This window comes from Coturnix japonica, chromosome 4, assembly GCF_001577835.2.
Source record: "Coturnix japonica isolate 7356 chromosome 4, Coturnix japonica 2.1, whole genome shotgun sequence".
NCBI lineage: Eukaryota > Metazoa > Chordata > Aves > Galliformes > Phasianidae > Coturnix > Coturnix japonica.
The window spans coordinates 81,371,216-81,384,706 of NC_029519.1; the positions used below are offsets into that span (position 1 = coordinate 81,371,216).

At 47.0% G+C, this 13,491-nt stretch overlaps 1 protein-coding gene across 2 annotated transcripts in view; it reads left to right on the forward strand.

The window, feature by feature from the left end:
• Nucleotides 1-13,491, forward strand: part of SFXN5 (sideroflexin 5) — a 73,047-nt gene that overhangs the window by 40,483 nt on the left and 19,073 nt on the right. For both annotated transcript variants that reach the window (XM_015863029.2, XM_032444619.1), the window contains 3 exons: nucleotides 1,470-1,560; nucleotides 4,148-4,263; nucleotides 6,325-6,410. In XM_015863029.2, the coding sequence (XP_015718515.1) occupies nucleotides 1,470-1,560; nucleotides 4,148-4,263; nucleotides 6,325-6,410 (293 nt within the window). The remainder of the gene's footprint in view (nucleotides 1-1,469; nucleotides 1,561-4,147; nucleotides 4,264-6,324; nucleotides 6,411-13,491) is intronic.

Genomic DNA, 13,491 nt, shown 5'->3' on the forward strand with positions numbered 1-13,491 from the left:
GTCATTTTTGAGAGGGAAGAAGATGGAGACGAAGCCCTTTATTCATGGCCAGAATGAGAGGAAACGCTACGGCCCTTTGGGATCAGGAGGGAGGGTTCCCTTTGGGATCTCAGCAGTGGTTTCATGGGGCTCTGGAAATGCTTTATGAGTGCTGGGATCCAACACAGTGCCTTTGCAGGGCTTGCCCAGCAGTTGTGCTTCTCCACATCTTCCTCGCAGCCTACAAGGAGACGAGATGCGCTGTGGATGCATGTATAATGTAGCAGCTTGCAAAATATGTTCTGCCCCAAATCACTATTTGTTGGCAGATTTTTGGCTTTGGCTGATTTTTTTTAATTTTTTTTATTTTTTTAAATTTCATTTTGCTGCATTTTTGGCTGAAAACGTTTTGGCCGAGCGTTGCTCACAACTTTTTTTTTTCCCATTTTCGGCCTAAAATTCCCAGTTGGGGGACTGTTGGGTTTTGTCCGCATGTTTGCTTCTTTGAAAGATTAAAACATCGTGGGGGGAACTGATTGGAAGGCAGGAGCCATTCCCTGCCTATAGGTCGGTTTGGTTTGATAACCCAATTTCTGATCCAGACTTAAACTTTGATGGAATTTCTTCCAACCAACAGCAATATCTGACCATGCGGCTGAGAAACAGTCTCTATGACTTAGATCCTTTGTGAAACTGGAGAGATCCACATCAGACACGTGCTGGGGGAGGCACCCAAAAAAAGATCTGTGGTTATAATAAGCTGCCTACTATCACTTGCTCCTATTAATAGCTCCTTTGTAGCCCAAATATTTGCTGGAAGTGAAGCGATGTGTTGTGCACGGCCCCAGGAGGAGGGATGGGTTGTGTTGGAGCAATACGACTGGGTGAGGACTGGATGGGAAAGCCAGCAGATGGGAAAGTTTGCTGGAAATTGATGGTGAATTGCATAAAGTGCAGCAAGGAGCAGTTCAACGAGGGCAACGCAGTGTTTTCCTGGCTGTCTTTTGCTTGCAAATGGCTTAAAACCCATCAAGGGTTGAACCCAATGCAACAAAACCCTACAGCGATAGGATGTGGTTCTCAGGAGAATGGAGTGGTGAGGTGCTGGAATAGGTTGTCCAGAGAGGCTGTGGATGCTCCAACCCTCGAGGTGCTCAGGGCCAGGTTGGATGGAGCCCTGGGCTACTATTAGGTACAGAGGTTGGTGGCCTTGCATATGGCAGGAGGGTTGGAACTTAATGATCCTTGGGGTCCATTCCAACCCAAGCCATTCTATGATTCTATGAATGGAGAGGGACCCCGATCAGTCCGTGTGTAGGGTTCTGCTGCTGTCTGCAAGCTGTGGCATCTGTCCTGCTTTTCCTTGCTAAATTCTGGTCTGTTTTCTGTGTGATGCCGTGTGGAACCAGGAGTTGGACTCCACGATCCTTTTGGGTCCATTCTAAATGTTGCTGTTTCTCTGTTCTCTTGTTTTCTTCTTGTGTTCTAAGGTGGGCCTTAATGTTCTGGTACAGAGAGCGAACAAGTTTACCCCCGCCACTCGTCTCTTGATCCAGAGGTTTGTGCCATTCCCCGCTGTTGGTAAGAAATAACTCCTTTTCTTTGTATTGTCGTACCCTGACCGTGGATAAAGACTGCTGATGGGGAATGGATCCACCCATGGGGATGGTTGGAGCACAATTCCAGATCAACTCAGCTTGGGTCTGAGTCAGAGATGCACACGGGAGGCTGTGGGCTCTTCTATTTGCATCCCAGGGTGTCATGAGCAGCAGGTTACATCTGTGTCAGCATTGATTGAGGGCCCGTAATTAATTTGTTTAGCTTAGCCCATAATTAATTCTCTAGTTCTTTTATTTGTGTACTGTCATGCTTCATTATGTGCCAGGATATCAGGAATCCTCCTGCTAATTGCTGTTTTGGTGGCTTTGAAAGCTCCGAGTTACCTATTTGCAGACCTGGGCAAACTCATTAATTAAGATATGCCTGTCCATTGCTTCTGAACTGCCAGCCTGCAGCCAAAGGGCAAAAGTTAGCTTTTTCTACATGAAAACCAGAAGCTAATATTTGGCTCTTGCTCCACCACGCGCAGAATTAAGCAGTTTCCCTGAGAATCAGAGAATCACTGAATCAATTAAGGTTGGGAAAAGAGCTCTAATATCCCCAAATCCAACCCCAACCCATCCCACCATGCCCACTGACCACATCCCTCAGCACCACATCTCCATGGTTATTGAACACCTGCAGGGATGATGGCTGCACTCCACCAATTACAGAATGGTTTGTGTTGGAAAGGACCCTTAAAGGCCATCTGGTCCCACTCCCTGCAATGAACAGGGACACCCACAGCTCCATCACTGCTTAGAGCCCCATCCAGCCTGATGTTGGCTGTCTTTAGGGATGGAGCACCCACCACCTCTCTGGTCAACCTGAGCCAATGCCTCACCACGGTAAGGGTGTAAAAAATGTTCTTCTTACACCCAGTCTAAATCTCCCCTCTTTTAGTTTGAAACCATTTCCCCTTGTCTACACATGTATTCATTTATTTCTCATTTCCTCTTCTCTATGAGGCCTTCACGAAACCCAGATTTCATTGAATCATAGAATATCCTGAGTTGGAAGGGACCCATAAAGATGGTCCCTTTGCAGCACGGAGCATCTCTTCTGGTGTAGTTTGGTTGGAAAAGAAATAAGAAAGGAAAAAAAAATAGGGGACTAAAGTTGCTTTAAATGAAATACTTGATGCCTATTTTATTGCGGCTCAGTGAGCTGAAGGGTTGGTAACACGGATAGTTTGATAGATGGGAAGAGTGGTCCAGTAGTTAGAATATTAAAGAGAGAGACAGAGTGTGCGTGTGTGTATGTTCCTCTTCTTCTCGAGTGTAAGGAGCATTTGTCACCACAAATCATCCTTGATTGCAGGGAGCTGCGTTCATATAGGGCTCACCCACCCACCACCCTCAAAAAATTAGACATTTGTTATATGACATGAGTTGAGATTAATTAGCGAATATTAACCCATCAAGCAGCGCAGAAACACATTTTTGGAAGCGGTGATACTGCAGCAACAGTGGCTTTGCATTAGTTCTGGTTGGAAAAACAAAATGTGGTGGTGGTGGGGAGGGTTGGGGGGGGTTGTTGGAAAATGCCAGCTTGTGAAAAAGAAAACTTTTGGAGGAATTAGTAGCTTTTCTATGGAAAATTTTAAGGATTTCCTGCAGAGATTTGGATGTTTCTGCACGGAACCTGGAGGAAGGCTGCACCTCGGAAGGGTGTTTGTGAACAACCAGCCCCACATGTTGCCCTGGGAGTGAGATTTGGGGTGATATGGGGAAGATAATGGAAGATTAAGGGCAGAATATGAGCAGGGGGAGGTTTTGCAGGGAGGGGATCTGTCCCCAGTGAGGTGTGGATGCAGGTCTGGGATTTGTCAGATGCTTTGATGGCCAACCCCAGCGCATCCTTGTTGTGCCCCATCATACCCACCACTGCAAAATAAGTCCACAGAGCCCTTTTTCTGCCTAAAACATGAAAGATGAGGGCAGACAGTCAGCAGGACCACTGCTAACACCATGCATGTCTATGAAAGCAACCCAGCTTTGTGTCTTTGGTTCAGAGGAAATGGCTGCCCTCCTCAGAGCTCAAACCTCAGCTGTCCTTCATGGCTCTGTGAAATCACTTACAGTGATTTCTATCACACCTCCTAAAATTCATTGTTTAAGAAGAGTTTATCTGCTGGATTAGTGAGAGAGGTAAATCCAGCTGGGGATCTACCTTCAGAAGGGGCAGCTGTCAAGAATCAGTGCCTGGTTGGCCAAGCCCAGCTGGTCAGCAGGGTTAAGCCTTGTTTTGACTTGCCAAATCTCAGCATCAGGTGTAGAGTTAATGGTCACAATGGGAGCTGGGAACATGGATGGACACCAGCATCTGGAAATGCCTGTATTTCTTTGTGTCATTGTGCTCCTGATTGTGCCATGTTAGAGGAAATTATTATGATTCCCTTCTTAAGCATCACATCTCTATCTCAGTACAAGGATGAGTTGTTGACTTTCAGAAACTTCTTGGCAGATTGATGAAAGCAAAGCTGAAGAGATGGCGTGGAGAACAGAAGCCTGCCATGTGGTATTGACCGGGGCTGTGATGCTAATCATCGTGCTTTTCTCATCCTCAGCCAGTGCCAATATCTGCAACGTTGTCCTGATGAGGCACACGGAGCTGGAAGAAGGAATCGATGTTTTGGACAACAATGGAAACATCGTCGGCTCTTCCAGAATTGCTGCAAAACATGTATGTACTTGACAGGTACCTGGTGAGCACTTGCACATACACAGCTGGACTTCAGAGGGTGGTGACACACTGGAACATGTTACCCAAAGGAGGCTGTGGATGCCCCATCCCTGCAGGCATTCAAGGCCAGGCTGGATGTGGCTCTGGGCAGCCTGGGCTGCTGGTTGGTGACCCTGCACATAGCAGGGGGTTGAAACCAGATGATTATTGTGGTCCTTTTCAGCCCAGGCCATTCTATGATTCTGTGATTTCATGCTCAGTAGCTCCCACAGCTGTAGGAAGTGATGACATAGAGCTAGAACTGGACGGCCTCTATGCATTATGCATGAAGAATTAAGCTTCAAGACTTAATACCTCTTCACAGCCATGTGTATGGTTGGGTGGCCACAGAGTGGAGTGTACTGGTGGACACAAGCTCATGTCATGTACAGAATGGAGTATGTTGGTGGACCCAAGGTTATGCCCAGCAGCGCACTGGCTTGCCATAGTGGTTTGGAAGGGAGCAGGCTGCCATCAGGGAGATCCTGCACCACCACCCTGCTGAATTCACAGCCTTAGGATTTCTTAGTGGAAACTTGTAAGCAGTTCATGTTGAATATGAAGAAAAGATAACTTACACCTTTTTCTAAATGAGGAAGGCTTCATTCTCAAGCTGAGTTGCATTTTAACCCTTGCCATGTCAGAACTGTGTTAACACTGCCAACGCAGGCTTCGAAGGGCAGCCAGATGTTTGTAGTCTTGTGCTAACACCTGGTTTGTTTTCCCCTGTTGCTTTCTATTCTCCACCATCTGCTTGCAATTATTCCCTTTTCTTCCCTTCTTGCATAGTTTTGTCTTCTGAGCATCATCTGATTGTCTGAGGCGTGTTGTTTCCAAGTGGGCTTTCATCTGAAATGTAAAGCATGTACAGAAGCACACGCCCAGGCAGAGGAGTTAATAATATAATGCTTGGCATTTCCCTCGCTCCTTCTGTCCAAGGCTCTTAAGGCACTTCATAGACAGCAATTAATGTACAGATTTACAGTCCTCAGCAAGAAATGGGAGATCTCTAATATATCTCCATATTGTTGTTTAACAGGGAGCTTAAAACAATCTGTTGAAGGGCTCAGAGCTTCTTGATTGAGCCAGTTTGCCTCACTTAACATCGCTGGCACCAAGACCTTGCTCCCCCTCTCCATCCTAATGGCCTGGAGGATGGCAGATAGCATAGAAAATAAGTATTAAGAATGAAGGTACTGATGTAAGTGGAGCTAAAGCTTCAGATTTCTGAGGACTTCTGCTCCATTACCATCTTGTCCCAGTGCTTCTTCCTGAATGGCACAGTATTGGCCTTTGGGGTGTAAAATTTGGCAGACCCTTCAGGTTACACATCTGTGTCTCTCTGAGACCTCCTGATTGAAAAGGATCGACTGCTCCCAAGCATGGTTGGATGTGTAAATATCAGCATTCCCACTCTGTAGATCTACAGTAACCTCTGCCTACATATGGCAAAGCCCTACACATGGTCAGAATGCTTGGGGCATCCCGTGGGGTGCTGACAAAAGTGTCTAGGAGAGGTAAATGAAAACACAGTGGTGCTTCCTAGAGCATCCACGGTCATGTTTAGGTCTCATCTCAGGGGATTTGTACCTGTCATGCTACCAAGCTGTTCTGCAGCAAGTCTTGTGCTGGGGTTGGAACTTAAGTAAGGAAGAAAGGACTGATGCTGCTGCTTAACCCATCTGGAGATATTTCACCATGAAGCATCTGCCAGGCAGCACCATCGTGTTTGGGTGGGAATATGGTGGGGTGACTGTTGTGGTCCCATGCATTAACATCACAGAGGTTGCTTTATAACCAAGCTCCAGCCCATCTTTTGTAGCAACAGAGCGAAAATCACTTTGGTACAAATAGCTCATAGCAAAGCAGGAAATGTATTCCGATGTATTTGCTCATATCTGCAACACAAGAGGTCAGCCAGACCATTTCTGTGTCTGCACACTGACTGCTTAGCCTCAGATAGACCCTGAGGTTGGTTGTAAATGTCTTATGTTTGTTTGTTGGTTTGTTCTTCCTTTCCAGGCACTGCTAGAAACAGCCCTGACTAGAGTGGTCCTGCCGATGCCTATACTGGTTCTACCTCCAATTATTATGTCCATACTGGAAAAGTAAGTGCTGGGTAGCATGGAGGGGGCAGTTCTCCAGGGGAGGAAAGAAAAGATCCCCAGTGGGTGTTATTCAGTGATGATTCATTGAATAACATCAATGAAATAACATCAAAGAGCTTTTTTTTTGGGGGGGACATATTTTGGCCATTGGAATAGGTTGAGATACAGAGCACAAATCATCAGAAACGTTGATTTCCAGCCTTGCTTATGCCAGAATCGTTCCTGACAGATGTTCTTCTGGAGTACTGGGAGAGCAGGCAGGGTTATCATTCATGTCTCAATGTCTCCTCTCATGTTTCTTGATGACAAAAAGCCCCAGCAACCTGCCCTGAACATAGCACCTTCTCCTCACCTTGCTTTCTAACACCTCTCTTTTTTTTTCCCTTCTGCTCAGTCTTTGGAGACTGATTAGTGCACTGAAAGACAGAGATGCTAAAGGGCCTTGTTGCCTTTGTCCAGACAGCCAAGCTGGAAGCACTCTTTGAACAAATCTGTTGATGTTGGTTGCTCTAAAGCACTCAGCTGACAAAGTAAATAGCAATTAACACAACTGGGGATTGACCCATGGCTTTGGTCAGCCTTGTGTGCCCTTGTAGAAATACCCCTGGGCAATTTGCTCTCCTTAATGGAAGGGTTGGGTCTGCTTCTGTATGCATGGAGATTTTTAGCTTCCCAGTATTTCAAGAAATACTTCTATTCTGCATCCCTCCAGCACCCAGAGGCTCACACTGAGATCAGTTCTTCCCATCAGTTGGGTATGGGGAAAAATGCAACAGCAAACTCACCTTTGGAACTCAGAAGTCGGTGTTTTCAGCCCTTGCTGACACAAGATGTGCTGGTTTTCCTGTTTTTCAAAGGGGCTGTGGTGGTTCCCTGCAGCAGGGCACAGTCCTGCTAAGTGGCAGCCTGTGTTCCTCCTGACTTAACACAGCTGGGTGTTGTTTTCTGGCTCTGTCTTGGCGAGCTGTTGGAGAGGGTCTGCAGGAGGGCCACAAAGATGCTCAGAGGGCTATGGCACCTCCCCTATGAAGACAGGCTGAGGGAGCTGGGCTTATTCCATCTGGAGAAAAGAAGGCTGTGGGGTTACCTCATTGCAGCCTTCCAGGACCTAAAGGGAACCTACAAACAGGAGGGAGTCTACTCTTTAAAAGGGTAGATAACAGCAGGAGAAGGGGAAATGGTTTGGAGTTGAAGGAGGGGAGATTTAGGTTGGATGTCAGGGGGAAGTTCTTTACTGTGAGAGTGGTGAGGAGCTGGAACAGCTGCCCAGAGAGGCCGTGGATGCCTCATCCATCCCTGGAGGTGTTGAAGGTCAGGTTGGATGGGGCCCTGGGCAGCCTGAGCTGGTATTAAATGTGGAGGTTGGTGGCCCTGCATGTGGTGGAGGGGTTGGAGCTTGATGATCCGTGAGGTCCCTTCCAACCCAAGCCATTCTATGATTCTAAGAGCAGCTCAACCATTGGGGCCACCTCAAAGGACAAACTGTAGAATTCCATGAAGATCTTTGCTCTTCCAGTTGCCATGAACACCCACAAATCTTGACGTGTGGAAACTCAGTGTGCAGAAAATCGGTCAATGAACGATCATCTCCAACACTGAGGACCATCGTGGGTCCTACAAAGCACCCACAGTCTTAAATAACGCTGATAACAAAATGTGCTTTGTACTTGTGGCATCAGCACCTCCTGCACTTGATGCCATGAGGTTTACTGAACATGGGTGTGCTCTGGGAGAGATGCACTGAAACTAAATCAATCTGTCAAGCAAATGTGGACATGCAGCCTCCACATTTAATAGCAGCCCAGGCTGCCCAGGGCCCCATCCAACCAGTCAGAGGTGAGACATTATTTTGTAAGTAAATTTGGAGCACTGGGTGAAAAGTGTAACTTTAAAAACTTCATAGAATTTGGGTTAGCCCAGGGATTGTTATCAAGCCTGGGAGTCGTTATCAAGGCATGTATTATCAATTTATTTATAGAAGTCCTCACAGCATCTATAAATAAAAAAGAAGCCGAGGGCTGTGGCTCAGTGTTTGAAGGCTGGAGTTCTGGAAGCAGAAGTCCCAGTCTGGAAGCTCTCCTGAGTCACGTGCGGCTGCGATTGTGCTGCAGGAGGGAACAGTTCTGCGGGGGATGGTGTTGTTTTGTGGGGGGAGTTGCAGCACCCAGGAGCAAACCACGTCCTCCCAGCGGTGGATTTTGGCTTTGTGGGACCTGGTCCCTCCTTTTTTGTCTCGGCGTTGGGAAAGTTTAATTTTAAGTGGCCAGTTCCTGGTCGCCGTCTTTCCACTTGGATCCAGGTCTTTCCTCTCTCTCAGCCATCTCTCCATCTGCATGTTTTAACTCCCCCAGCTGCCTCTCTTGTCTCTTGTGCCATTTTTTTTTCAGCTCTCTTGGCTTCTCTCTTCTCTTTGCCTGCTGTGTATTTTAACTCCCAGGGCCGCCTTCTCTGCTCTCCAAGTAATTCAATGTTACCTCCCACTGCTGAGCTCCGCGGCGCTCCATTCTTTCCCCATGTTTCATGCATTTCCTGCTGCTTGGACGCTCTGTTGAAGCAGCTAACATATAGAATCAATGTTTATTTTGAGACTGCATATGCCACGCGGGGAACACGGTGTCAGTTATTCTGTGCAGATGTATTCTCATTTAAGTTTTATAAATAATATCTGCGTTGGCAATTTTAATATGGGAAAATATTGGTGTCGTATTGTCTGTGAGATGGAGAGGGCTCATCTGTGGGATCTGACTGACACTGGGTCAGACAGTGGAAGCTTCATTGGCACCTCTGCATTGGAGATGTTAGTACAGCGACATAGAGCTGTAGGATGACTCAGGTTGGGTAAGACCTCTATGATCACCAAATCCAACTGTAGCCCATCCCACCATGCCTACTGACCATATCCCCCAGAGCCACAGTTCTTGACCACCTCGAGGGATGGTGACTCCACTTCTATGGGCAGCCTGTTCCAATGACTGCATCCACTGCATTAAGACATAATCAGACATTTCCCTTTATTTACCTGCTTCTCTGAATCCCTTTAAGTAGTTATGATAAAATGTGAGAAGCTGCCCAGGTTTCTCCCAAAAAGCTGCCAGCCAACTGCCAACATCCAACACTTCTCCAGTATCCTTTGCCTGACTCTGTGCAGAGCTGGAGCCCATCACAGATGGTCTGTGTGTACACCATCCATGTCTGTACATATTCCCATCCTCAGGTTCCCCTGACCTCTGAAATTCAGTGGCATGTGGATCGTGTGACCTGGATGAGCAGTGGACAGGCAGACCACTGCCCTGTGCATGGACACTTGGAGCCAATAGCTGCCCATGGTGACAGAAGAACCTACATTCTTCTCATTCCTGTCTCCTTAACCTAGAGCCTCTTCTCTACCTCCATAATTCAAGCAGCTTCAAAGGGTCTGATGTGCAGAAGGTGGTTTCAGGGTGGCTCCAGGGACTCATGGCTGGTCCAGTCCCTGAGGCTGGTGGAGGGGGGATGAAATTGGAAGTGTTAGCAATGTGCAAGAGCTGAGAGAGAAACAAGGAGCAGGAGAGATGTGTCCCTGAAAGAGAAACATTTCTACTTTTTCTTCATCACCCTGATATTGAGGCTTGCAGAGCTGCTAGAACCACAACAAATCGGTTGCCAAGGCTGTTTGCTTATAAAGCTCATCAAACTGGGACAATCCAAGGCTGGATCAACTTAGGGAGCTGCTGTGGCCAAGTCAGACTGGTGGCGTGAATGATGGATTCTCATGATAGACTGTCAGTGCTCAGACCATGGCTCCATTGTGTTGGCTTTCTTAAGCTTCAGCTACATCTGTCCATGCAAAAATGGGCATGGAGATCCTCTTGGACCTTATGTTCATGACCTTTTGCTGGATAAATCCTTCTGATGGCGTTTGCAGAATGCATTTCCTACAGGTGCTTTTCCTCTTCTTCGAGTCTCTCCATCCAGCCATAAACCCTCTGTGAAGTTTGTTTGAGCTAAACAGCTGCCAGCAGTGACACCTTAAACTGCCGTGGCTGTTTCCAGAGTAAACATTGAAACTGCTCCTTTAATTATGTCAATCAAACAACACAAAAAAATCCCCCAACATCACTCCGTTTGCATCTGCTGTGTCTTCTGGAGCAGGCACAGGTTCCATTGCTGGAACAGGAGATTCTCTTCAGCATGGACAAAGACAGACGACAGAAGTGGTCTGCATGGACAGGATGGCAGCCAGAGCCCCTGGTCCATGGAGGAGCCCAGCTTTCCCCATATTACCCCAGATGAGTGCTCTGAACCACTCTGTAGATAGTAGGGCTGTATGAAGCAAGAGTGGTGCTGGCATTGGGAGGTTCTGAGCAGAGCATGGGTTTGGTGCACTGTGTGGGGTATGACAGCCACCCCCCATGTTATGTTCCTGTCTCATGGGCCGTTTGAGCCCTGGATGCCTTGGGATATCCCAAGCTTCAGCCCCCTGTGTTTTCCTTACCCCGCTGGCATCCACGGCGTCTTGCAATGTATGTATTAGCTTTGAACCTGTTTACACCAAACACTACAGAAACCCCACAGAATCTGTCAGCTGGGAGACTTTGGTTAACTCCTGTCATATTTAGTTTAGCATCTGACACCTCCTCCTAGACAAATACAGCTCTGGTTCACTGAACCCGATAACTCCTTTTTAGTACAGCGACTGACTTCCATATGGAATAAATTACAGTACCTCTTGAAAAACGCCAGAGGCAGCTGCCAAATTATGCAGAATTTAAACCACTAATGAACAATGTGATGAAAGTTGAATGAAGGTGTATTTACAAGATCTACAACACGCTGTCTCTGCGGAGCAGATGTACTGTCTGTACAAGTATGCGTGTGGCTGTGTGTGTACCTACGTACGTGCACACTCATGCATGCTGAAATGCTATCCGTGAGGTTGAGCTGGTTTAGGTATCTCCTTTAATGTGCTACCTTGGAGCAGTGGGCCTGAAGCTGCCTGGTGTGGTGCTGCTTGTTTCTATCCACCAGGCACATTTTGTGCAAGCAAACTGCAGAAGGAATAAGAGTTAGGGGACTTGGAAAGGGGCTGAAGAATCATGGAGCCATAGAGTGGCTTGGAAGGGATCTCATCTCATTCCAACACCTTGCTGTGGGCAGGAGTGAGCCTTAAGGGAAAAAGAAGAAGAAAGGGAGGAGGGTTAGGGTTAGGGTTGCAAAAATACCCATTTTCTTCCATCCAAAGGCAAATGCATAAACACCAGTTGCTTATACTGGTCACTGGTGAGTCAGTGTTGGTGGCAATAACTTGGTGTCTAAAACAGGAACAGTAGACCATATGGAATCATAGAGTCATTGAGGATGGAGAAGCCCAGCCCATCCCCACCATGTCCACTGACCATAACCCTCATCTCCATGGCTCTTATCACCTCCCAGGGATGGTGACTGCCAACTCCATGGGCAGCAGTGCTACTGCCTACCACTCTTTCGGAGGTTATTATTGTCTTCCAACATGGCACCTTCTCTCAACATGGGCTTTTCATCCCTTTGTTGTCCAATCTGAGTGCCAACAAGGTTTAGTTCACCAGAGCTTCACCATTCCTGGCCTGTGCACACGACAGCATATAGAACTGCTGTTCCTGTGGAGGAATATCTTCATGCTGTGCTTTTGCAGTTGCCAATGGTGAAGCACATCAGGAGAATGTGAAGTTCGAGACCTCCTCTGGACAGGGGACAGCACTGTAAACAAATTCATACTTCAACAAATAGTGACTTTTTGCATTTATTTTTAACCTGCTGTAATATAATACCCTTCAATGAAGCCATTAGGAAGCATAGAATCACCAAGGTTGGAAAAGACCTCCAAGACCATCCAGTCCAATTGCCCACCTACCACCAATATCGCCCCACTGACCATGTCCCTCAGTACAAAATATAAACGTTTCTTGAGCACCTCCAGGGACCAAAGTCTAATCATCCACTTCCGATGGGGAAGCTAATGGGTGAAAAGAGGGTTTTGATTGCATTTGACAGCATTTGACAGCTAACAAAGTGTGGCGTGCAATATTTAGCTTAAAATTCTTTGGAGATCTGTGTCGAGAGCAGAGATCCTGGGGACAGAAGAAAAGTGACCTCTCAACTAATTATGAGTCATTTATTCTGAACCACACAAATTTTAGAATCCGAATCCCAATTAAGACATTACACTGCATGTGTTAATTGGTCCCTCTCCTTTTTAAATCAAGCCATAACTCTTCTTAATTAGGAGGTTAGCCCTTGTAATTTGAACTGGCCTGAGTCTGAAGCACTTCTGGAAGTCACACCTAGGGGCTGTACTGGGGATCATTTTAAATTGGTTGGGTTTTTACTTGGGTGATTATAAGGTCCCCAACAGGGCAGTAATTGAAGAGGGTGCAACTTCCAAATGAAGGTGTTGGGGTGGTGCAGGCAGTGATGTCTGGGCTCTGAGCTGTGCTCCAGGAGGCTCAAAGGAGGCTGGTCTGATTTGAACCACCAGAGCTCTCATGAAGCACAGCAACTCAAACAGCAGAGTTAGGCACTTCTAGCAGTTCCTCCCAGGGATAGATTATCACAGCTCTTTACTGGCAGTTCTTGAATGTCTCATTTATGGTGCCTGAACTACTCGAGTGCTGGTGGAATGAGGTCAGGAGTAGGAGCTTCATCTCCTCAGACAAACACTTACTGGCTTTGCTTAGATCATGTTCTATGTCAAACAAAGTAGCTGAGTATTGGAAAAGAGAAGCCTGTCTTTCAGAGCACAGATCAATAGGATCATTTGTGTCTCCATAGCTTATTAGCGAGGAGTTGAGATGTTTGAGGAGCTGTGGTTCTGGATCCCATTTGCCTTCCCCATTACACGTTCCCCTCCTTACTACACCCATTCTCAAGGCAGCTTTCAGCAAGCATTGCTAACAAAGGGTGGAGAGTCTGAGTGTGCAGACACACAGACAGCATACAGCAGGGTAACGGGTTCCCACACATCAGCTGCTCCGTTGTCATTCATCAGGTGCCTGCTTGCAGCCTGCAGTAAACATGGGGCAGGCGGGGGTTGAGGTAAGCTGTTATCTCGCATGGGATGCACAGG